Source organism: Fistularia commersonii, chromosome 16 (assembly GCF_037954325.1).
Source record: "Fistularia commersonii isolate RoL2024-O1a breed Wild chromosome 16, RoL_Fcom_v1.0, whole genome shotgun sequence".
In the NCBI taxonomy this organism is placed as follows: domain Eukaryota; kingdom Metazoa; phylum Chordata; class Actinopteri; order Syngnathiformes; family Fistulariidae; genus Fistularia; species Fistularia commersonii.
In genome coordinates, this window is record NC_141299.1 from 3,881,807 (window position 1) to 3,907,813 (window position 26,007).

At 37.4% G+C, this 26,007-nt stretch overlaps 2 protein-coding genes across 5 annotated transcripts; both read right to left on the reverse strand.

The window, feature by feature from the left end:
• Positions 1-1,929: 1,929 nt before the first annotated feature.
• Positions 1,930-12,650, reverse strand: tbc1d23 (TBC1 domain family, member 23). Of its 4 annotated transcripts, none has more exons than XM_086161890.1 (19): positions 12,613-12,650; positions 11,538-11,649; positions 9,342-9,447; positions 8,484-8,688; positions 8,283-8,406; positions 8,043-8,167; positions 7,879-7,925; positions 7,690-7,793; positions 7,463-7,585; positions 7,268-7,360; positions 6,732-6,902; positions 6,576-6,618; positions 6,377-6,483; positions 6,137-6,279; positions 5,486-5,530; positions 4,693-4,781; positions 4,416-4,551; positions 3,609-3,803; positions 1,930-2,608 (listed from the first exon to the last, which is right to left on the reverse strand). In XM_086161890.1, the coding sequence occupies exons 1-19, from the start codon at positions 12,648-12,650 to the stop codon at positions 2,524-2,526; spliced, it is 2,091 nt and encodes a 696-aa protein (XP_086018016.1). In that variant the 3' UTR covers positions 1,930-2,523. The 4 variants fall into 4 exon arrangements, with proteins under 4 accessions (XP_086018016.1, XP_086018019.1, XP_086018020.1 ...); XM_086161893.1 differs by having other exon boundaries at positions 11,486-11,649; positions 12,613-12,647; XM_086161894.1 differs by lacking the exon at positions 12,613-12,650 and adding an exon at positions 12,361-12,395.
• Positions 12,651-13,518: 868 nt separating this feature from the next.
• tomm70 (translocase of outer mitochondrial membrane 70) lies at positions 13,519-23,444 on the reverse strand. Its single transcript, XM_086161760.1, has 12 exons — positions 23,119-23,444; positions 20,060-20,233; positions 18,925-19,051; positions 18,722-18,831; positions 18,490-18,638; positions 17,902-18,109; positions 17,311-17,445; positions 16,865-16,972; positions 16,618-16,734; positions 15,311-15,408; positions 15,096-15,218; positions 13,519-15,005 (listed from the first exon to the last, which is right to left on the reverse strand). The coding sequence occupies exons 1-12, from the start codon at positions 23,344-23,346 to the stop codon at positions 14,852-14,854; spliced, it is 1,731 nt and encodes a 576-aa protein (XP_086017886.1). The 5' UTR covers positions 23,347-23,444; the 3' UTR covers positions 13,519-14,851.
• Between the last annotated feature and the right edge of the window lie 2,563 nt (positions 23,445-26,007).

Sequence of the window (26,007 nt, forward strand, 5' to 3'; positions counted from 1 at the left end):
CACTGCTCATGTAGACCTTGGAGAAGTCCTCAATCTGGGATCTCTTGAGGTTGATGATGAGATCTTTGGTCTTTCCAGCATTTATTGAGACTATTCACTGATCACCAGTCCACCAGGTGCTGTTTCTCTACTCTATGGCCGATTTTGCATTTATGGTTATCATTCTAAATTGCCTAGATGGAGGAATGAAAGTGTGAATGGTTGTTTGTATATATGTGGCCCTGTGATCAGCTGGCGACCAGTCCAAGATGTATCTTGCCTCCTGCCCAAAGACAGCTGGCATGGGCTCCAGCATCCCCGCGACCCTGACTGCAGGATGAAAGTTAGATAATGGATAGATGGTTATCAGTCCTATCAGTTAAAATTCATCAGCAAATTACGGTGTTGGTGTCAAATGCAGTGTTGTGGGTAGACAGGAGTGGACTTAACACCCTCCTGTAAGGTTGAAAAATAGATTTCATGATTTTCAGTGGCCCCTGTTTCAATTGTTATTTTTAGTCATTAGGTAGATATATTCCCTATTTTGCCATTCTTGTCTTATTTTGTTGCTTCTTTTAATTTGTCATATTTATTTTATGTTGTACTTTCCCCTCTTTGTCTGAAAATAACTTTAGCCAGGATTTTACTAAACAATCTGTGGCTGTAAGACAATACAAATGTGAATTAGAATATTTGATGTGGAAAAAAAACATATGTGACACTCAGCCCCATTTATATGGCTATGAATGTGCAGTGTATGAACGAGTGCAGGTGCAGTCAAATAATTTCCATTTATTAAAAACAAACATTTAGAAAATAATAGCAATACAGTAAGGTGCAAATTACACTTGGATATTTTCACTTTTCAATTAGTGGTGACATCCTCTGCCAGTGAATTTACAGTATGTTAAGACGCCCAATTTATGTTGTTTCTGGCAAAAGAAAACTGAGAAATATTACAAAATTCCAACCAAACGCATGGACAAGAGGAATGTTATGAAAGACTGGAATGAAGAAACACCAGTTTTTGCATCTTTGAATTCAAGTTTTTGTTTTAGTTGCCAACATTATACTGTGAATGTATAATAATGTTAAGGTCAAGATTCATTCTTGGCCCTTCACATTTTCAGGATGAAAAGGGTGAATCCCCTCTGGACTGAAGAGTCACCAGGACCTGTCAGTTAAGACATTTTTCTAAAGTCTTAATACCCAGGCAGTCAAAAAGAACTAGAAATCAGCACACAAGGATAAGTGAGCCAAGAAGCAAGAAAAGAGAATAAAGCAGAATTGGCAAAAATCTTGTGCCATGTTGCCACTGCTTGTACCTGTATCATACCTTACAGGCATGTAACAGCGGGCAAGAGTGGCATTCTAAATATTTTTGTTTTTAGTTTTGATTAGTGTAATGACCATGACTAAATTTAAATTATAGATATATAATAAATATATTTCAACTATCATTTTAAAGCTGTGCAAAGCATATTCCTTGTTACAGCATACACTGTTATACTGTCATTCCAAACAGATGTTAATCGCATGAGGCTACAGTTCCAGGTAAAAACTTCCTTTTGCAAACACATTTATCTTGTAAACTTGGGGGGGGGGGGTCTCTTTCAGTATTACAGTCCAGAGGAGCAATAAAGAATGCTTCTAAAATAAAGCTACATCACTTTGCTATGAGATGAGGTTGACTCATGGTTTCATGTCAAAAAAAGAGTATAACCTCTGTAAAAGACTCACTGACTAAAAAATGAGAAATTAAAACCACATAAGCTAGTCGAGGAGTCACTTGGTTTCACTGCATATTCAAACTATCAGGAAATGCTTTCAAAACAACATAGCAAAGGTCTGTGCTGATATAGAGCAGTATAGAATATATACAAATCATCATTAACCTCAAATAATCATTACTTCAGGTTATCAAAAGGTTTTAAAGAAAATTGCCCCATGTGCTGGCACTACTTTATTGGGATGTGCATCTTGCGTTTTGAACTGATTCACTCCATTACGAGAACAATGTCTTGTTCAATCCATTTTCAGCAGTTCAGAGACGATATAGCAGTGCGCTGAATCCCTGCTTATTACAAAACACACTGGTCAGAATTGAGAAGTTTCACTCAACAGAAAAAACGTCTGACATAATGACTTTAATAAACTGATAATAACTGCCGCTGGTCAGTCAGTGCACTACATTAAGGCCAGAAGAATTTTTCAAAGAGGAATTGCACTGTTATGATATCCTTGTCTTACCAGTAACAAAGACAAAAAAAAAACTAAACATTTTTAACTTAGTGTGAGAATGGTGGCATGAATCCAGGGGACCTAAGTATTTAAACACACAATGTCTGTCCCATAGTTCTGCAACCAGCCAATGGTTTCTGGAAAACAGACACAGAGCGAAACAATCAGCTCTGGACTGGATCAGTCCGGGGGAGAGGGCAGCCGAGGGAGAGTGGGAGAAGTTTTCACTCGGGACAGAGGCTCTTCTAACAGTTTGTAACACGGCTGGCCGTCATGAGGCCCCATTACAACCCCTGCCACACTTTATGAGCTCTCAAGAGCATCGAGTACTCTCATGATCTGCTGCTTGATGACCTTTGTAGCATCTCCGGCATTGGGTATCAAATACCTGAGAAGAACACAGAGGGTATTTTAGAGGGAAAAGCACATTGAACAAGACATTTTGATTTGAACAAAGCATCTCTCGATGGGTTAGCACTGACATTCATTGGAAAAAATAAAATCATTGATCTACTCCCCAACTTTTGGAATGTCGTTGATGACAAGGGACTATATCAGACTATACATAACATTATTTTTACATGATTATATTATTAATATACATCCTTCTCCTTTCTTCTTGTTAACTCGTCATAATGAGCAATGGCCATGACAAACCCTTAAGCAATGTTATGAAGAAGTCTTGATTCTAACATTTACGCTATCAAATAATTATGTAACATTACAAAACACCGCAACTGTTGAAAAAATACTGAAAAACCATGTTCTTGAAGTAGTAATGAAACTGTGTTTAAAATAAGAGTTTGAGTCCAAATTAGAATATCGGCATCATGATGTTACTTTTGGATCCTATCAATTGTATTATAGACACAAAATACTCTATTCAATGATGATTTCCACAGTGAAACCTTCGAGTAACTGACATGCAAACCACATCCCATATGCATTCACACTGAATATTAAAATTACATGAAATTATTCATAATGCAATGAATGCGTAAGTCACAACAGATGCATGAGTGAGATGGAGTTGTCAGATGCATGAGTTTGATCATTTTGCCCAGAGGTAAAAAAACAGTGATTCCATTGACCTCCGTTCATTATGCTAAGGTAACTTGCAAGCATCTAACCCGAAACAGAGAAAGATCAGGTCTTCTTATTTTGCTGTGCAGGTTAAGACAGAGGTGACTTTCTCTTAATGTTTTCATGTTTTTTACCACATAATTGATAAATAACTAATACAGCTGTATGGTACTTTAAGGTTCAGATGAATGTGTTCTTTTTTTTTTTAAAAAAACAAAGCTAAATTAAGGAGCTTGAGGTGTTAAATCCCATCATATTAATCAAACAGCGTTTTCCTGATACATTCTGGGTCTTTATTCAAGCACCTTTCAACTGCAGATATCTCCACACCAGCTGAGTTGTTGCTTCCAAACTTGAAGGTAATCAGCTCTGGGTGCTTCTTCTTAGATGTGATTTTCACCACAGAGTTCAGCGCTTGTCTTGACTGAATATACGCAAAGCCTTTCCTAGAGGCAATCTCCCGCAGACAGTACATGTGCGTGGCTGTAATCAACAAGTGACTGAAAAGAAAGACAGAGCATCAGGCGGTGAGTTGGGAAGAGGTCATTTCTGATTCATTCTGAATGCTTTTTGTTCTTTTATTTTAAAGTGAGTTAGTCATACAATCTTTTTTGAAACAATTTGTCCCATTAAATCTTTTAAATAACTAAAGGGGATAGGTCAAGACAATCATGTGAGGAAGGCACCAAATGTTGCCTTTTGGCGATGTTTAAGTCTTCCTGCACTGACACATAACTTCATTTGGATTCTTGGAAATTCACTAAGACCTTTGGCTTTCCTCTGTACAGACCATGTTTGCTTAATCAAATGGATTTATAAAAAAATTGCAAGAGAAGGGGCTGCTTGGATGAGTAATTTTGAAATCTGATTTCTATCAAAAGGAAGAGTCTTCTTGATATGATTAGGGACATCACAACTACTTTATTAGTTTTAGTGGTTCAACTGGAATGCTATTGGGATATGAAACCTCTGATGCAATGTTACAACATGTGAGTTTTAAAAGAAAAGACAAAATGTAGTGTACTGGTGGTATTACTTGAAATAAATATTTGTGTGGCTATTATATATATTAACTTTAAATGACATCTTCAATATTGAGATATATAACTCACCTTGGGAACATATGACCTGTCTCCTTCACCTCATTGCAGAGAATGTGATGCTTTACATCTGGTTTGTTTATCCAGGTCTGGACATTGACAATTTCCTTCCTGTCATCATCCGACATGGAAGAGCTGTCAATTTCATCTGTGGTGGTGGGGGGGGGGGTTGTTAGGTGGTAGGGGAGATACATCAATATGGTTCTGAATGGTCCTCTTCAATAAATAAAATACTGATTGTTACTGTTGCGTATATTTTATTTTCTGAATGGTTTCAGAAGAACTTCACCTGTATCATACTCCTCTTCATCCCCAATACTGAAAACAGGCTTTACACCCCGGTAAGGTTTGCCAACACGATCACTGCTGCTCACGTGTCTAATGGCAGAAAGCAATGATACAATTTAGAGCCTGACATAATAATGAGAAAGTAATAACTGAAACATTAATACCTGTGATTGAGAAGTTTAATACTGTACACATAAAACAGAGAAAACTGCACAACAGCGATGGCATGAAGACCTTGAGGGTAAAAATAATCTGATGTAAAAACTCACTACTGCAAAAAGTAATTCTGTTGAATTCTGGGAAAGATGTAACATAAAACATTTCTCCTTGCTGTTAACAGAAAAGACATTGCATGATAATCAGGGCTGTTTCTCCAAAATCTTTGTTTTTTTATTTTTGGATTCCACTTCTTTGCATAGCCCTGGCTACCATCTAACTGAACAATAATGAAATGGAATTGCAGACTGTTAAGCAAACAACTGAGGCTCTCCATTCAATGTCTGCTATTCAGAGTAGAAAGAGCTGACAGCCTCAGCAAGTTGCAGATGTGAAAATGAGTCCCTTGCAGTTTCAGTGGTGTTAGTGAAAACATGGAAACAGATCTTAAGAAAACCATTGTGTCGTCTGCCCATGGAGAACAAGTAGTTATTTGAAGAGTGAGTGGCAGAGGCACGGATCCTAAGGCATGCGATAATGTGACACAGGCGAAGTCTCCTACAATCCTGGGACTGGCACGGCTCTATAGCCAGTGGACATGCTGGTAACTAACACCTCGAGGTCAGAGAGAGTCTTACCGATCGGGAATCACCTTCTCTGGCCAGGGCAGATTGAAAGATATTCTAGCATGGAATAAGGCAAAAAGCATTGTGGACATAAATTAAAATAAAATGCTGGAAAACTAAATTCAATACTTTTCAGTGTATTAGAATTGTGAAGTACTAAAAGTAAGCAAAAACGCACATATATTTCTAGCCAAAACTACAACTATTTGAGTGTAAGTAAACAATAAATATTTAGTCTGGATGTACAGAAAATGTTTATTAGCTGTGAACTATAAAGCTAACGATGTTATCACACCCACATTTCATTGGCTCAGGCTTTTGGCCTATTCACATTTGTGTCATACACGTCCGACTGATAATAAATCTACAAAAATTAAGTGAGTTAATTTATCCTGTTCCTGTAAAAAAAAAAAAAACTGTATGGCCATACAAATTGACTAGATTCTGTCTTCTAGAAAAATCTTCTTTCTGTGAAAATGCTGCTTCAGCATTCAAAAAATGGCAAAGGCAGAAAATATTCCACAGTTTGTTTAGAAAGAACCAAAGGCTCAGGTGTGAAAACATCCTGAATTGGGACAAAGCTCAACATCAAGAAGGTTAGAAAAAAACATGTAAGTTAAAGAGGGAAATTGGCGCGATTTTTCCTTGTATAGAAGAGCTCACCTGTCTACAGGGGCGGAGGTATTCTCGATGAAGCTGATCATCTTCTCCTTTACATTTACAGACCTGGACTTCAGAGCAAATGTCATTTTGTTGACTAAAGATTTGACGCCTTTACTGTCACCAGGGCTGCTCAGAGAATCTCCCTGCAATGTCACAAAGAATAGCAGTTCAGGAATGTGATCAACAGAGACCCGAGGCTTGCTCCTTTAGATGAGATCATTTAATTATGCTGCTACATACATCAGCAGAGCTCAAGCTGCTGTGAGACCCAGATGTGCTGACAATCCAGTGGACGTATGAGGAGTCAAGACCCTCGACATTCATGTCCACCAGATGCTGCTGTAAGGCTGAATCATAGAGATCACAAGATTTTTCAGTTTTTACACAAATCCGAATTGTATTTATGAACATTTGCTGACGTATCCACCATATCACTCACCCATAAAACCCCCTTTAGCGATGCTGACATATTCTTTGTTTTTCTGTAATGGAAAGTATTCAGTAAGCAAAGGCACATTTGTTTAATTGAAAGAAAAAAGAAAACAGGTCACAATTACCATTTTCTTTTATGTAGAGTTAGTATCTAGTGCTTTACCTGTAGGAAATGGGCAAGCACCATGTTCATGTACATGTCTTCTTCCTCTCTCCCACTGCCCATAAAACATAAGTGTTCTCCACTGGCAATGGAGCCTGACTCCAAAGACTGTTTCTGAGCTTCCAAGAGGGACTTGACAGAGAGGGCAAACTCAGATGGATTTTGGAGCATCTGTGGGAAATCATACATTGTTTAAAACAACACTCAAATTTCTCTTGATGACTACGCCAATTCAGGGTTTACTGTATTAAAAAAAAAAAAAAAAAATTTCTTTTTCTCCATTTTCCCTTTTTTAAATACAATTTTGTCAATGTATTTTAATACAATGGGAATTTCTTGGGCATTTTTTCAAAATACATGTCTAGTGGATTCTAGTAAATGTAAAACAATTTTGGAGAGATTCAGATGTCTTCCATTTTACATGCGTTTCTATAAATGCAAAATTAGCCAACTGTTTCACTGATTTATTGGTAGTCAAGAAATGTGTGGGAACCATGACATTTATATTGACATATAAAATGTTATCCTGTGCTCACCAGATCAGAGTCAAGGTGAAAAGCAGTGGACAGGTGCCCAGCATTGTATTGCTCAGCAGGCCTACAGTCCACAACAAAAAAGCGGACTCCATCCTAAAAAGATAAGTTCATTTTTACATCACATTACCTTATCTTTTGACATGATAATGGTGAAACTGTTAAGATGCAGCCGATGCCAGACAAGGATTGGCTAACCTGCTGCATCTGGTTTGCTTGCAGGATTTCTGGGACAGATACAGGGAGACACAAGGCCTGACTCAGGTCTGTATCCTCTTCTTTTAGAGCCACCAGGCCGCTACCAAAGAGATTTTGGTTCATCTGGTAGTGCAGAAAGAGCAAAAATACAACATTGTTTTCAGATATTGTTACATTCATAGTGGCAATTCCTGATCAAAAAACAGGATGCATTCCTTAAGCCCAACCTTTCTAAGGGACAACGGGGTCTTGCTCTGGTAATACTGGGCCAAAGAAAACAGATCTTCAATGTCTTCAGCCTCCAGGAGAGATGGAGATGCCTCAAGCATTTCTGAAGAAGTGAATGCATTGCTTAAGTCATAAAATGGGCATGAAATTGAGTAGAATAGAGACAACTAGTCAAAAGCCAAACTTACTGATAATCTCCTCTTTGCTGTCCCCATCTTGTTCAAGAATGGACTCTCTGGGGAAAGTCAAATGACAACAGATTAGACTAACATGCAGGTTTCAGTGTTCTGAAACACTGAAATAAGAAAAAGAAAAAGAAAATTGTGAGTAGCTGCCACCACTTGCTGCCTACTTGGCATTGACGAGTATGATAAGCATAAGGAAGAAGATAAGGAAGGGGTCAGCCTGCTGGATGTAGCAGTCCCACAAGGTCTGAGTTACATCAGGGAGGCAGTGACTAGAAAATAGACTGCCCAGCTGTGAAGAAGGAAAAATATCACATTTTGTCATATCAGCCAATAGTATCAACAGCAACATTTCTGACTGATGTAAATAACCTCTTACTATGAGAAATTAAAGTATACAAACAAACCCAGTTGATGGCATAGGAGTCAGGGGTGATCTTTTTAGTGTCGAGGAAGGAGCAGAGCTCTGGCTCATGGTATTGCAACAGTAGTCTGTACAGGTGGAAAGGGCGGCCATTTGCCACACAGTCCCTAAAATTCAAGTTTTTAACAATTTATTTAGCAGTGGTGGAGAATACAGGATTACAGCAGTAGCTCAGGTGGCTCACCTGGGGATGTATTTGTTCATGACAGCATAAAAGCAGTTGTAGAGGTCACTGCGAGGAAGCTGAAGTCCCAGTAATGGTTTCAGCAGGTGTGGCCAGCTCAGCTCCTGGGTAAAGCTAATGTTGCGAGACTTGCAGTAGAACGTGATGACTGACTCCACATCAGACAGTATTGCAGCCCTCTCCTCCTCTGACACTTCCAGTTGGTCTAAACACAAAACCCAGCAAAGAGTGTTAGTTTCTCTATGAATCTATTTGCATTAAATAAAATAAAAAAAAGACAAATGAGGAATGTATGCTGACGAAAAAAAAAAACTTAACATTTTAGACCTAAATTGGTGTCATCACAAAATTAAACACTTAAAAGACCATTTTTGTGAGACTTCAAAGGATTTCTCTCTGGTACGGGACCATTTGACTGAAAAGAGGAGATGACTGATTTCCAAAAGCATCTCCCTGTCCTTATTATTTCCTGCTGATTATAGGTGTGACCTACAACATGAAACCCACCATTATCTGAAGCCAATCTCCAAGTATTCAAAACTGCTTGGGCAGTGTAAAAGGATCTTTAGTCATATGTGCCCAAGCGAAAAACTAGTTTATTGTACCTTCGAGTGAAGCCAGCCAAGTTTTAACTGTAGGCTTACTGACACCTTAGGAAGCTTGTTTGAAAAAGCGAAACATAACATAAAATATGTGAGTCTAAGTGTCTACCTCATAGTTCAAAATAAAATTATATAGTATGTATACTATCCAAGTACCGTATATATACTGCAATTTTAAGATTATGACTCAAGGACGAATTTTTAAGAAGACTCAAAAAAAAATTAGAAAAAATTAATGGGACATGCATTTACTTACCAACTAACTGCTGACTACGGTTGTGGATGAGCGTCTGTTCAGGTAAATCAAGAACACCATCCCAGGGAGAAAGACTGTCTCCTTTGCCAGACACATTTAGGGAAATCTGTAACAAACAAAACACTCTTAAACACGTCACAAAAGAGACATAAAGTATAGACAATAATAAACAGACTATGAAGACTTCAACTGTTCAGTCATTACTGTCTTCTGTGATGAGACTACTAGTCCCTGACTTAGATTAAAATTTATTTCTGATTCTCTTCCTTTCAGCTGTTGCCTTCCAGGGCCGCCACAGCAGATCATCTGTCTCTATCAAACTCTATCTTGTGCATCCTCTTCTACCACACCAACTAACTTAATGTCCTCTTTAACAACATCCACAAATCTCCTCTATAGACATCCTCTTGACCCCCCCTGCCTTGCAGTTTTAACCTCACCATTGTTCTGCCGATAAATTAACCACCTACCCTCAGTACATGTCCAAACAATCTCAGTCTGGCCTCTCTGATTTTATCTCAAATTATAGAAAGTGCTGTCTCTGATGTACTGATTCCTGATCCTTTCCATCCTTGTCACGTCGTAAAGAGAACCTTAACATTTTAATCGCTGTTACTTCCAGCTCTGCCTCGAGTCTTTTCCACATTGCCACTGTCTGTCAACCAGACAGTGTTGCTGGTCTTGCTGCTGTCTTATACATCTTTCTTTTCAGTCTGGCTGATACTCTTTAATCACAAATTACCCCAGACACTTTTGTCTGCCTGTTTCAACCTGCTTGCACACATCTCTTAAGCTCTTTTCAAAATTCTCTGTTGCTCTGGTCTGTTACCCCTAAGTCCTTAAAATCTTTCACTTTCTTTATCTGAACACCCTGTAACCCCACAATTCTAATTGGGTCCCTCTCATTCACACATGCATTCTGTCTTGCTGTGACTGACCTTCATTCCTTTCCTTTCCAGGGCATACCTCCATCATTTCCCACTCTCATTACATCTCAACGTTATCTGCAAGCATCATAGTCCATGGAGATCCCTGTCTAACATCATCTGTCAACCTGCCCATCACCATAGCGAATAAGAAGGGGCTCAGAGCGGATCCCTGATGCAATCCTCTCTCCAACTTGAACTACTGTCACATCTGCATCGCATCACATCTCACCATTGTATTGCAGCTCTCATACGTGTCCTGCGCCATTCTAACATATCTCTTTGCCGCTACCGATTCCCTCATACAATTCATCAAACAGCACCTTGAAATTCTAAATGTATTTCTGACATTACTGTGCAATTAAAACCAATGAAATGCATCCCAGCTTTCAATTTGCCCAACTATTTCACCAGCTGGAAACACAAGGGTTTGCCAAGTCATTTAAGAGCAAGATATACTGCTTTATATGTTAAAATACAGGAAGGAAATTATTCAAAATCACCTGATGAAAAAAATAACCTGGTTTAATAGATATCCAGCTATTTATAGAGGCTCCATTGTTTTCTTCTTAACAAACACAAGTGCAAAGCAAACAATAGTTTTTCAATGTCAAATGTTGACTTTGCTCAATTGGACTCTCTCCTAGCCCATAACACACTCCTCAAACACTTCTTGTAAAATCAACCTGAACATTATGGTGAAGCACCTGCTTCAGAACAGAAAGGTTATGTGCATTTTGTAACCGCCAAATGTTTTTATTCAATGTTAGTGCTATTATCTTTGGCAGTTTCAGCACAAACGAGATACTATTTGTGTGGTTCATAATTGTATCAAATTCAAATGGTAACTCATTGCACTGATTCATTTTTGGCCATTAAATTATTTCCTAGAAAATAACATGAACACCTCCTTTCTTGCCCATTGCACATTAAAGCCTATTAAATCAACCTAATAAATAATAATAATAATAATAATAAATTAACAATAAATAAGAAACTTCCACTAATAATTCAACTAAAATGAGAGGTATGTGGTTCTGGTCATGCCAAAGGTTTTAATAGGGGTGTGTCATGCAGATGACAATCTTATTATGATGTGTATGTGACACATGTTTTCCCAGTTTCTTGGCTTTTGTCTAAAAATCCACACCCACATATCATAACAATGTACTAAACTGGTATTCAAATAAATGTTCACTGAAAATATTTCACTTTTACCATTGTGGGCTTTCTGTTGTGCAATTGTACTAAACCCATTGATGATGCACACCTTCCACATTTTGGCCCTGTCTTGAGCTGAGTCATCCTGGACCTGGACCATTCCTCTTTCTGTCTCCATGTCAGAACCACCAGAGTCCAGAGCCTCAGCAAGATCCTGATCCCTAAAAAATATAGGACTTGTGATCAACATCTTCCACAGAGTTGGAACGAAGTTCTTCGTTAAGGTGATGAACCAATACAGAATATACTGGGAAATACATTGTTCGACTTGTGACCATTTTTTTTCTTTATACATTTTGGGAATGAGACAGATATAAAGTAAGCTCATAAGTTCACAGTTTATTTGTTTGATTAAACATTTAATTGCTTTTAATATAATGACTCTAAATTTGACCATTAGACCTACAGTAGGTGGCAGCCTTATAAGGATTTACTTTATGACAAGACAATGACAATTTTTACACCTTTGTAAGTCTGTTGCTGATAGGATTTAAAACATAACATATAGTTTAAATACAAATGAAACTTCAAAATATTTGCTAATGGAAAATGATAACAGCAATCACTTTCTATGGACTGACAGTTTAAGTATTTCCCACAGAGATGACAAATAATACAAATTTGCATATCATATCACCTATCTATTATACAAACTTAAGTAGTACAAATGCCAAGTAACTACCTTCAGAACCAACTAGGGCATCTAATGTGAATATTTGGTCACTGCTGAATTGCTGTTAATGAACAAATAACGACTCTTTGGCTACATTATTTATTGATAGCTTGCAAGCTAATGTGTTTAATCCGTAAAATTGTGAGCGATGAGATATAATAATAAAAAGATACACAGTAAAACCATATAAACAATTCACCTTTTTCATTTGGGTCGGTCTCGTGGGATTTACTCTAAATCCAATGCAACCCCCTTTGCTAATTATTAGCAGGCTAGCCGACGGCCAGTTACGCTAAAACATTTGTGTTAGTTTTTCAGTTAACGCAGCAGATTAAAACAGAAAACACGTCTTTTGTTAATAGATAAATAATTCAGTCCGGAGGACGGAATACAAATGTTTGACAGGGGAAAATGTCTCGGAGAGTGTTGTTTCAAAATCTGAGATTCTCACCAACTGCTCTGAAGAGCTTCCTCTACGGCAGCCGCCATTTTTGTATTGACGGAGACACGTCAAATGCCGTCAACATAGTCGGCCTGTCGTACGACGCTGTCAATAATTGATGAATTCTCTCAAAAGATGAACACTTCAAAATATCTTTATGCAGACTTCCCACGGTGTTGGCTGGTAGGTAGAGGAGGGGGATATTTGTTAAATATTCTTCTCCCAACAAAGAACAAGTGGGGTTGGAGGATTCGATGAAACACACCTGTTCCTAATGTAATGGCCAATATATGGTAAGACCGGACCTCTACCGACAATAAAACTGTTATCTTTACGAACATATCTTAGCAGTAAAGTGATTAATCGAGTCGGCTGTTCGCACTTGTGTTGAATTTCCTGTTTAGAGGGTGAAGGGTTGGTTTCCCCTCATTCTTATTTAAATTGTATTAGAGCATTTCTAAATATATATATATATATATATAATAGTTAAAATCTATCAAGAAAATAGGTACAACAATAATAAACATCTGTAACAAACCCAATAATGAACAATAATGAAATTTTCACACAAACATGATTGCTGCATGAAAGCAAATTTACCACTTTTTCAATCTATTCATTTTACACACACACACACAATGTAGGCTCAGGGACCCAAATTCAAAATCAAAAATGACATAGTATTTATTACAACTCTGTATTCTATTTGCTGAGCCTTTAGTATTTGAGACTTTTTAGTGATACTTTATCATGTATTTTTTAAATTCTGAGTCCGAAATTCTGTGCATGAGCAGTATATCTTAAAAGCTGCTGCCATGTTTATAAGAAGGGGATCGTAATCTATTTAATTGTAGCTGTTTGATATCTGTAACTAAAAGTGTCAGGACTTATAATCTTGAAAAAAATGGCCAGAGGTACTTCCAGGAACTGTAACTTTATTAGGATTTGTATTTTTTCACTTTGGTCAACATACATATTGTTAATGGAAAATGTCAGCAGTTTTGTCAGACATGATCAAGTTGTAGGAATCTGATGATAGGACTTGTTTGGACGCATTCCTCACCAGCAGCAGCTGGAATGCATGAGTTGGTTCTTTCAAAGAAATGCAGCCTGTTGGATTGCTAAATAGATCAAAAAATATTTTTAACTGGGGTTGCCAATTCATCTTTTCGCGAGCTTTTTTTTTCCCCGGTGATAATTTGGCTGAATAGGAACAAAATTGTATGCTGAACCAAGACATTCTCAGGACTGCATGCAAGAAAGAACCAATAAGACTCACTTTTTGAGGGTCATTTTAAGGGGAGAAAAAAAAGACCTCAGTTCATTCTGTAAATGTATGTTACCAGATGCGACACGGAAATTAAACATTGTAAAACAGAATAAAAAATAAAACAAATCAATTCAAGTGAACTATGAAAATTATTATTGCCTATTCAAATCCCTTGTGACATCTTTTGACACTAGAGGCATCAAACATTTTCAAAAATGCAAGGACAATTTGCGGATTTTTAAAAAAAATCTAGTCCAAAGTGTTTTGCCAATCTCTAATGTTAAGTTTTTCTAGTGTTTATAACATCACAAGCATTCAATTTACATTAATTTATAAAGTGAACATGCGGCACAAAATGTAAAAAACAGAACAAAAAAAAAAACAAAAAAAAAAAACAAGCAATTAAAAAAAAGTTACTTACACTAACTGCTCTGTAGACCCTTATCAATATCATCAGTTCCAGCCTTACAAATTTGACGAGAATTTAAACCTTACTTTTGGAACAGATACTGTAAGTTACAACATGAAAGGTAACTTGACAAAAACCTTTAGATCTGCATTAACTGGAACTGTACAACGTTCTCACAGTATTGTATGTAGATATTTGAGTGTCACAACAGTCTGGTTCCACAGACTGAGGACATATCCTCAGCTGTAATAAGGACAGGTAGACATGATCTTTCATATACGTTTTCTTTCCAAATGACACATTCTGAGCAATACAAAAGTTTGACAATGTGTTTTATCAAGTAAAGCAGAGACTTGGATTGTGCAGCCCCAGCTAGACTGTGAAAAGAAATCCATGTTTTTCTTGGCAACAAACCCCTTTAGCTTGGTGTAAACAATATATTCTGGGGTTGTCAGTTGCCTTTGTATTCAATTTTTTTTCTTCTAACAAATCAATGCATGTCAGACAGTTGCAATTCTAACAGAGGTTTAGCGATGAAGACAGAAATTGGCAATCAATTGGCCAAGACATTACAGTGTTGGAGGTTTCAGGCCGTACTTCCTTGCCACTTCCGTCTGGGCATATGCTGCATCACACAACGAATACAGATGGGCCATCTCCATCTCTGATTTTGCTAAATTAATTGCCTTGTTGAACATTTCTATAGCTTTGTCAAGATTTCCCCTGAAAAGAAATAGCATTGGTTATAACAAGCACTTTAGGAAAAAAAAGCAAAACACAGATATAAAATAGAGTTCCAAACATCAATCTTACCTCTGAACTTCAATAGTTCCCATAGTTTCATAAGCAAAGTCACATTTGTTGTCAATCTCAATGGCCTTACTGATAAGCTCTAGTCCCAAATCAAGGTCTTGTTTCCATTGAAGCTGTAATAAACTGGTTATAGACCACAAAATTGTATGTTAAAATCAAACCAACAAATGAATCTGATGCTACTTAATTTATGCCTGAAGTGAAAGGCGACATACCCCTTGTGGACATATGTGGTAGCATTATCTGGTTCCAGTTCAATACATTTATCATACATCTCATCAGCTTTACCAAACTGCTGCTGATCAGTCAGAGCCTAGGGAAAAACATCAAAAACCATTTGCTTTGAAATCCTTTCACAACCTGAACATAAACGCAAAAGTAAGTAAGCACATCATTAAATATTATAATTACAAAAATGCAATGTTGATTATTTACTTAAGACATTTAGTATGGCGACTTTATCACACAGAACGACATAGATTGTAATGTGATGTGTGGCAGACTGTCGTCATAATCTGGTTGCCCCCCCCCCCCCCCCCCACTGCACAAAAATGCATTGTAGATTTCAAATTTCAAAACATCAGAAAAGGCATGACTCACCTACAAGAATATAATACAATCTTTAGCTGATGCTTAATATTCAGCTCTCTAATTGCCTATTGTGGTCTCTACACAATTCTTACACAATGTCCTTTTTGGCAGTTTTCGAACATTTGATATACAACAGCTTTGACCTTTTCTTCATTTGATTTTTACAATTTCAAAATCAAGAGAGCCTTAAATAGTTGGGACTTTAAAAATGACCATGTCGCATTGATCATTTAGTCCATCATGAGCAATTGAATTGTTTACATGATGGACAAATTTAAAATTGAAAAACATGGTCAAGGAAAATACAAATATTATACAATAATTTTTATTGAATTTTTAGTAAGTTTAGAACAAAAAGAGTAGAACAAGTATACACAAGTTTTTTTTTCCTTTTTTTAAATTTTTTAGCAGTCCTGTTTGGGAGTTTCCATTTATAAATAAAAATGAGCACAGGGACATTTCTGATTCCTTATAAATGTAACAGGAAAAAAGGACCATCAGTGCTGTTATATCACGGCTGTGACTGTCTAGATCCTTGTGAAATTTCTTTTCCCCACCTTTGAACCAGAACAATAATGGCTCTATCAGCAAACTGTCATAGTTGTGGATATTGGTAAAGTGTCTTTCTGAAGACATGGTTTGCATCCTGGCCTGTGGCCACAATAACCGGATGTTTTTTTTTTACAGTGTCACTAAATTGATACTATAAAATATCTAATATTGAATAATTTTCAACTAAATGTGTAAAAGAAATAACATACACACACTTGATGTGACATGGATCTAATCACTTTTTAGTGGGTTCTATGGTTCTAGATGACCCTTCCGACCAAATAAATTAAGTTTACAATAAGAACACTGTGCTGAAGACATTCAAAGTAACACAAGAAACATTCATAAATGTACAGAAATTTAACATTTGACTTCCTACCTGAGCATAAAGAGCATATCCCTCAGCACACTTTGGAAACCTCCTGATGACATCCTCAAATCCATCCATGGCTATCTGGACTTGTGACGCATTATTTCCAGTATATGCTTGTCTATACTGAAAAGCAGGAGAATAGAAACTTACTTGCTCATCTTAACTTTGGCATTGAAAGAAGAATAGAACTGAATTTCACAAATTAAACTCAGGCGTTTTTGCGTTTTCATATGGTGTTATGGGGGTAACTTACAAGAGCAAAGCATTTTTGCGCCTGGGCTAGGGCAGAGTCTGGCCTCAGCAGGATGCATTCGTCAAAGTCTCCCACAGCTTCATCAACCTGATCCAGCAGGATCTTTAGCTGAGAGGGAGCAAACAACACTAATTATAATTTATCTTATGACCATCTTATTTTACACCAGCACATATTAGAGCATGTTAAAACATCAAGAAATCCCCCAGGATTAAGCAGGCCCTTATTTGGATTGCAGACTGAAAAATTTCCAAAATAAAAGCAATGAAAGTTGTCGTGTGTCTTAGGTGACTGTTGGGAGGAAATTGTCACAGTTAGTGTAAGCCACCATAAATAGTTGCATTTCATCCTTTTGTAATTGTTGAAGTAACTCGTGCAAACAGTAAAGAATAGAACCATTGATGGTCCCCTAAATATCTTTACCAACACAGCAAATACTCTCCTACCTGACCCCTGTGGTGGTACACATCAGGGTTGCGTGTGTCAATCTCGGCTGCCATGTTGAAGTCTTGTGTCGATAGCATTGGCTGCTGCTGCTGCATGTACATGCTTCCTCGCTTAATCAGAGCATTGGCTCGTAACTGGTTGCATAAAACAGAAAAAAAGCCTGTGATGTTAAGTCTGTTGGCAACCAATTTGTATAGTAGCATCAAATATCAGTAAATGCTGAGAACATTCTCCTCTGCTTATTTTGTCTTTGCCCTCACATGTAACCCTTGTCCAAGATACTTAGTCACTGGCTTACTTATTTTTTGCGAGTTTGAGTGTATGTATGACTATTTGTGTGTCTCAAGCATGCACGCACGCGGAAACTTACATACGTACCTATATATGTCAGAGTTTGAACATACACACGCATGTGTATTCAAACATAATGCTCATTTATTCATAAATACAGCATATTTATGAAGTGAGGAAGATAACTTACTTCTAATACCCATTACGCTAATAAATCAATAAAATAGTATTTAGTTTTGTGATTTCTGTCACCAAAGAGTGTATGCAGCCAAATGTGTCAGCTAAGAATTAGACAGTACCTTCACATTTGCTTCCTGCATGTTGATGACCTGGTCCAAATCAGGCTGAGCAGCAGTAGCGTTTCCTATCAGGAGGTAGAAGGTGGCGCGCAACAGCAAGGCCTCTGCAGTGAATCGACCACCTGACTCAATCTCCTTAGTGCATTCACTGATGATTTTATCATAATTCTCTTCTTCCATGTACTGCTTGGCTTTCAGGTAGCCAGAGCTAAAGAGGTCAAATGACCAGACAAAATAAGAGTTAATCAAAACAATAGATTATTCACAATCAAGCAAAGAAGATTTTGTTTGATAATGTGATTTTGCAAGGTGTGCATTACTATCTGATCTTCGTTATTACATGTTTATAAATATATTAATCCTGATGACTTTGTAAAGTCCTTGAATTTTCGGTGAATATAAAAACTTTTCTGAAGTGTGACGCAATAACTCAAATTTAGAAATTGCTAAATTGTAATGAATGAGACTTCATTTTTATTCCGAACTTAAACAGTAGTTTGAAGGCATGTAGAAGTGTTGAGGTTTTTCTGCTGTGCTCCAATACACTGGTTAACTGAGAAAGACAATGAGCAAACATTAACTCTATACCTCTCTGTGACCTCAGCTGACTCGCCCTCCTTGTCCTTGTCCTCATCTTTCTTCTCCCCCTTCTGCAGTGGTTGTGAAATGATGTCATCAGTGAATGAACTAAAGTAGGACTTGATGAACTGAGGAGAAGGCATCATTGGCTCACGATTCTACAAAGGGGTTTAAAAAAAAAGAAGATTAAAATCATATTCAAAAGTTAATCAAAACAGTGTTTGCTAAAATATATAAAAACCTTGTATTTTTCTTTTGCCTTCTCTTTCCCAAGCTGTTTCAGCACTTTGTCTGCTAGCAGCATGCTCTGTTGGTTCTGGAAGGCCTCAAGGATACAGACTGCTGTGACATCTTGACAATTAAATGCAAATAATCCATTAGAATAACATCCCTTGAGAACAAAAGTAAAAAAGAAAATGACAACACAGGAGGCTTCCAACTCACCTTCCAGGCATTCTTTCTTGTTGTCCTGTTTTTCCAGAGCTTTTGCTCGCCTAAAAAGTGCCTTAACATAACGTGGATTGAGTTCTACGGCTTGAGAGCAGTCCTGCACCACTTCTGTCCATTTCATCTGAAATAAAAATCGGAAAAAAGTTTTCTAAAAGTGTCTAATATACAGTGTTGTCACCTCCTGAGTAATGTATGACTATTTGTCATGAATTCTTGCCAGTCTTCCCCACTCAATCAAAGTTCCAGAATGTGATTTTCTTTCCTAGATAAAAAAATCCTATGACTGGCCTTTATCTATTTATGGCCTTTATTATTTACGACGTTGATACATCAAGTGTTCATATCACTTTTGGTTTCATATCACTTTTGGTTTCTTAAAAATCTTTGGTTACTTAAAAATCATACAATTTGCTTTTTTGTATTTTTATTTTAGATTCCAAGAGTACCTATGATAAAAATTACAGACCTCTACATGCTTTGCAAGTGGGAAAAGCTGAAAAATCAGCAGTGTATCAAATACTTGTTCTCCCCACTATATATAGAACATCTAGTCTACCTGCCAAGACACAACATAAGAGCATTGGAAAATAGCCTGGTGTGAAACATGCAGTTTGTTATGCAAAGTTGTTCTGAAACCAGCTTTAAATCTTTATAAGTGATGTATCATTTTTAATGATAAACTTTAAGCTTATCGGAGCAGACCATTTCATGACAGGTTAATGTGATACAGACCAAATTCCGAAGTCAAACATGAGAATGTTTCTGTATCATTTTAACACATCTGTTAAATGCTTGTCAAAAATCAAGCTCCAGAAGACTACACTGGTGTTACTGTAGGAAAAAGGTGGCCACCTTGTTTATACTTTCAAGTGAGCAACAAGTATTTCCATTTTCAACAAAAGAATTTTTAAAAATTCTGTCAAACTGAACACATGAAGCACAAAAATCCGTCAAAAACCTGAAAGCAAAAAAGATTTGTCATAACTTTTGATTAAAATCACACCAATCAATTCTGTCACTGTCAAGTATCTACTGACAATACTGACAGTGACAATTCTGTTCATTGTCGGGTGAAGAAGTACTTTCAATGATGATTACTGCAAAAAACCTCAAAGAAGCGGATGCCAACCTGCTGCTCGTAGGCTGCTGCTCTGTTCTGGTAAAATGTTGACAGATCTGTCTTTTGCTCTGTTGGGCAGAGACCAATAGCCTCCGTGTAGCACTGGATGGCATTCTCGTACTTGCCAGCTTTAAAGTACTTGTTGCCTTTGTTCTTTGCTGCTTGGGCGCGATCCAAAGGACTCTACAGGACAGAGAGGAAGCAAAGTTCAACCACTGAATAATTTCGAAGGTAACTTTGCGGAGTGCATCAGCAACTCAAGAACACATGATTATTTTTTCACATAATTGTGTCTTCACTTCACATCAGCGATGCATGTTCAACAGTTCATGGATAAGCCAAACGTAAAATTATTAAGCAACTATTTTAGGATGGCCTCGCAAGAACTTTCAAAGATTTTTTTTCCTGCCAAAACAATGATAGACATTATATTGTTTAAGCACACTTTTCATCTTTTGTTTTTTATAGTGGTTTATAGATTAAAGATTGATCAATCGGAAATAGTGCTGGATAAGTCAGGTGAGAACAAATGTCAAATTGCTCACTAGATACCCTTCAAGTGTGTGCCAGGGATTGAATGGAACCAAATGGGAGAACAAGACCATTAAGACATGTTCATAACAATGTTATGTTTCACAAATAATCAAGTCAGCAACTCCAGAAAGGATACAAATAATGCCTTCAATCCCACATTCATTAATCACTTTCTCAAATTATTGTGAATCTATATGTTCACAACGGAGTCCGTGTTTCTGTCAGACCAATGGTCCCAGACTGGTATGGTACTCAAGTTGATGATGAAACATATTTTTAGTATATTTGCTAAAGGATGTTTAAAAAAGATTAAGTGATAAATAAAAATTACTATCTAACAAAAACATCAAAAATTAAATTTCAGCTTTGCACAAAAATCAAATCTCATGAATTATCCAAAAAATAGTCTAACACAAAATACCAATGCCAAAACAATTTCTGGGCTTTATGAGGCAAAGATTTCACACACAGTATTTTATATTTATATATTAAAAAAAAACATATGAAAAGGTGAATTTAGAAGCATTTTTATATTTTGCATACTCTCCTAATGCATTGGTATTTTGAGAATAGACTATTATTTACCTCACAGGAAATACAGCAGGCGAGTTGAAAATGTTAATGGTTTAGTATGTTTGCCACAATAAGGATAGGAACTTAAAAAAAACTTTATCATAGAAATTCTGCACATTTTTATTTTCAGTCCTGTGTCACCAGAGAAAGAGTGATAAGAGTTTGCCAGTACTATCAGTCAACCTGGGGTTAACATGGACCTTTAGCAGATAAACTGAGTGGCATATATCACTGCTTTTTTAAAGTTTCTTTAAAAATAAATGAAATGTTGAAAATTATGCTTGGCTTCACTCAGAAATGGTGCCAAAAGTTTGTCCAAAAGGGGGAACTGTGATTTGAAAGGTCACCGTAAGATCTAATGCCTCCTTCAATGGTTTAACTAACAAATCTGGTCCTGACATGAAATTATGCATTCAATCTAAATCTGTACATATTTTACATAGCTTGACAGTAGGGGTGTAATGTTTAGGTATTAACAAGTTACATTACATCTCAACATTACATTATGCAATTTCAATATAGTGCAGGTAGGGATTCTTCAACTGATGAGATCATAAATGTCTATTTAACAACACCTGATTGCATTTTTACGAGCTTGCGGATCTAAACATTTTAATTCAAAAAAATTACTGAAGAGACACATTACATGCATGAGTACAACTGACTTTTTGTTCCATTTTTGATATCAAAATTTGTGTCAAGGTGGGTATTTAAAACAATTAAAAAAAATACTATCTATACTGAGGTTTCTGATTTGCATTGACTTTTTTCTGTTATTAAAACTATGACACGGAGGGGGCAATAATTGAAAAATAATTAAGGAGTACAGATGTCTCACATTTGCTTTGATTGTTAATCATTTGATCAGTGCAATTATTTGCATCATGCATTATACCTAGACACAAAGTTAGTTCTTGTTGAGATCTTTTTGCCGGATGAGGTGAGACGTCTTCAAGAGAAGAAATTCAAGTCCAGCTGCCATGAAAAGATTTCGACAAGAATTAACCATGATCTGGATGACTGAGAACTTCCATACAAAATATTGGTGTTTTGATTGTATGCTATGCCTTCATGATGATTGGCGACTTGAAAATTTTTCACTTGACGATACTTGCACCTTGATATTGTTGCTATTCTGTGAATGTACAGTAAGAGTGTATGTTTGTGTTAGTGTTTTGTGTCATTCAAAGAAAGCATATCCGTTATTGATGCACACGTTGTGCGAAGCCACAAATTAAAGCTTTACTTCCTCATTCAATAATTCCATCTAACAGCAATTACTGCCTTTTGAATTCCCTTAAATCGTTATCATTCAAGATTTAGAAAAAAAAAGAAAAAACACACTGGTTGACCTTTAAGTCAAACACGTGTACAGATTATCACTCCATTCAACAGACAGGACGTTCAACAACCAAAACGTGAAAGTGACCATCCAAGCTATTCTTTTGGGGCTATTTGTAATCAAAATGATTGTCATGCACTGCCTTATAAAGATGTACTTTTGCATGCACGATGATGACAGCCTTCCAGGGCAGGGATCGCTGATACACCGCTAACAGTAATGACGTAGGCTACAGTTAAAAGACTGCTGTCACGGTGCTCTCAGATGCGTTGCTGTCAGGACAGGTATTTAGATCCATGGTAGAAGCTCTCACATTGTATACAACTATACCCTAGCAAGTAAACACAGTTAGCCGCTTCATAACGACAGCAAGCGAGAAAGCTAGCTTTGCTTGCGGACCACACAGGTTAATCCAACCGCGAAAACCTATTTGCTAGTGGCCTTGCTCTCGTGATGTTGCGTTAGCTGTCACGGACAGTAACGTTCGGTGTCCTTGGGAGTACTTTCCCAGCAATGTCACGCGTGGAAAGACAAACTGGACAATTCTTCCGAGGGAAAATGACTCTTGAGGGCCGTGTCAATAAGTGTTTACTTTCAAAACGGGTTGAAGGGACTTTACCATATTCTCCTGCTCCCGCGCTGCACCGTCTGGGCCCACGGGACTGGCGCTGCCTTCTGGTGTTTTCCGCTCCCCGCTATCTTTACCTCGGCCCTCCTTCGTCCTACAACGGTTCCACAGGTAAACCGCCCCGACCCCGAGAACTATAGGAGTCCCCACCAACAGAGCCAGCTGCCAGCGGGGTAGTCCAGTCCCGGACTGGGGCTGGACTGGCTTGGAAGCAGCCATGACTATCGACTGAGAAATGGATGGCCAGCTAGCAACAGCGCCTCACCACACAGCGTGAGCCTGCGCAGGTCTTCTTCCCGTATTCCGTGAGGTCACGCTTTCAGCTAAGAATTGTGGGATATACGCGGAACCATGGGGACTACGGGAAGTTGTAGTACGAAAACTTAAGTTCCATCCTCATCAGTTTCCTTCTCAAGAGATGACATTACATTTGGTTTGCTTTTAAGCAATAAAAGAGATGAACTGTGTGTCAATGTTATTTTAGGCCTGGACAAGTTCTTCATTCACAAAAACAGAATGCAAAAGCGTTCCCCCAATTTTACGGTCTTTATAAAAGAAGAAGTTAAATAATGAAATTGTTTGTATATGTCAATATACTAGTGATTCCTACTTTATACCCCGCTATAGTGCATATGTGAAAAAAAAATCTTGCATAGTGAAACTAAATGAGCAATTCTCATGGCCTCAAGATGAGCGTATCTTCATGTTGGGTTGATTGCAGCCGCTAGGGGGCGTTGTTGCCTATAGTAGCCACAAATTGACATAAATCCAAGTACAGGGTTGCATGAGCGAGATAGGTATTAGAAATCTCTGCATGTACCGATTTTACAGTAATGAAACACCACTAGTTAAACTAAAACAGGTTTGTAGTAATAAAAAAAAAACAGTTTTAAAAAACGGATACAGACAGACAAAATTTAGTCATGAAAATGTAATATAATATTGTTAAAATTGGGTATCAAAAGCAATTTCAAATGTCTTTCTAATGTAGAAAATAATGCAGATTTACAGAAGCTCCAAAACACCCCTTCTCTCATTTTCTCTCCATCTGTGTTTTCCAGTCCTTGAATGCCCTCTGAGTTGCCATCAACAGTGGTCACTTCGTCAAGCTTCCCTTTTTCATCAGTATTTCACTGATACATTGGAAATCGGTTGATGGTCATAGTGGCTGCAACCAAACAGATAAAAGGATTGGATATAATCCAAATGCAGGCAGTCAGGGGACCAGAAAAATATGCACACTCATGTTGTATTTTCTGTGGATCAGACTGTCTATTTATTTCAGGATGAAAAAAGCTTCCTTAGTACACATAATACATAGTGAAAAGGGGTGTAATATACTTGTTTGGTAAATCACAGTTCAATGATACTCATGAAAATACTTTCACTTACAGTCAGTACATGACAACATGTAATTGATACTTCCTTCCCTGCTGGGTGTATTTCAGTACTTTCCTTTGGATAGAGTCTCATGTTTTTTATTTTTTTGTTTTATTTTTTTTCCAGTATGAGTCCTTGGATTAGAGGTTTGTCTGTAGTCATAGTTTTACCAGATATTGTCTGCCCCAATTCAGAGCTCAGTGCTCTCAGTGACGGTCTGTCTGGTTTGTGGTGCTGGCTACTCAATTAACACCCTCAGGCCTCTGTCCTCCGACAGACTGACACTTTCCAGTAGTTGAATTGTTGGAAGAAGCTTGTGTGAGCGAGAACATCAACTCTGCTCCAATGTCACTATTCCCTGTGTGATTCAGACATGCCTTCACATGTAATTCAATGTGATGTTTATTTTAACTCCAGAGAATTCCGGAAAAAAAAGTTATTGAATTTAACAGCTTGAACATCCTGCTGACCCGCTGCTTTAATCCACAGCACTCCACCATGGGCTCTTCTTACCAGTCCAGAACTTTTCCATCTCTTCCTTCTTCCTGGCTGTATTTTCATATTTGGTATTGACCTGACCCAGTTCTTAAATAAATCATGCCACTCTGCATTTGTTTTGGTGTATCAAAATGAATTACATCGCCTTCGGTTATGATCTTGATCAACATGAATTCAAAGTACCAATGACATGGCAGTCATGTATCAAGTAATATTAAGCAACAAAAATAGTAATCAGTTTAACTGCAGGATGAACTAATCATTGTGCAGTAAACAATATGAAACAATATAATCTCTAGTTATTTGTGGACAGCTTCTAGCTAAATTCTTGTTTTCTCCATTCCTTGCTCAATGTATCTTTTCCTTGCCTCCTGCTTTGTTTGGACATTTATTTTACAACAGACGGCTGGCTCGGCTATTGTTATTTGGCGCATTTACAAAGTCTTAAAGAGATTATCAGTATCCTTTTCAAACATTTAATGTGTGTTTTTGCGTTTCCGAGTACTGGTTGTAAAAATAATCAATTTTTCACTGACACTGTATCTGGATTTAAAAAGCCACTAATCGATTTTGCCACGACATAATGACACATATTGAAACTAAGTAACCTTGTATGCAGTGTGGGGGGTGTTAGCTTGGTGTTATTGTTTGTCTCTAAGGTACAAAGCAGTACTGACAGAGGGTACTCCACAGGTTTCTGATAGTCCAACTATCCAGGTCTCTGAAAGTTATTTCTGTGAAATGAGGAATGTATTATTAGCAGTGTCTGGCTGAGGTTTTAGCTGCTTGGACGTTTGGTAACCTGTGAGTCTTTAGTCCTGTGTCTGTGCTATTTAAATCAAGGCAAGGTTCATTTGAGTTACTGCCAGTAATCGTAGTTAGATAAGTTCCAAATTCAGATGCAGTCTATTTGTGTGGTTGCTTGCAGATTTATTGGCCTTCTGTTGTTTTCTTGGGGGGGGGAAATTGCAATATGCATGAAAACAAACACTGCATGATTTT

Excerpts from the sequence above, each read along its gene's own strand:
- tbc1d23 (XM_086161890.1), bottom strand. The coding sequence starts at position 12,650 with ATGGCGGCTGCCGTAGAGGAAGCTCTTCAGAGCAGTTG. Across the intron at positions 6,484-6,575 it reads CGCTAAAGGGGGTTTTATGG|CCTTACAGCAGCATCTGGTG; the intron begins GTGAGTGATATG and ends TCTATGATTCAG. Across the intron at positions 3,804-4,415 it reads ACAGGTCATATGTTCCCAAG|TCACTTGTTGATTACAGCCA; the intron begins GTGAGTTATATA and ends CTTTCTTTTCAG.
- tomm70 (XM_086161760.1), bottom strand. The coding sequence starts at position 23,346 with ATGGCTGCTTCCAAGCCAGTCCAGCCCCAGTCCGGGACTGGACTACCC. Across the intron at positions 20,234-23,118 it reads CGCGGGAGCAGGAGAATATG|AGTCCTTTGGATCGCGCCCA; the intron begins GTAAAGTCCCTT and ends TCTGTCCTGTAG. Across the intron at positions 17,446-17,901 it reads TGCAGGAAGCAAATGTGAAG|TTACGAGCCAATGCTCTGAT; the intron begins GTACTGTCTAAT and ends TTATGCAACCAG.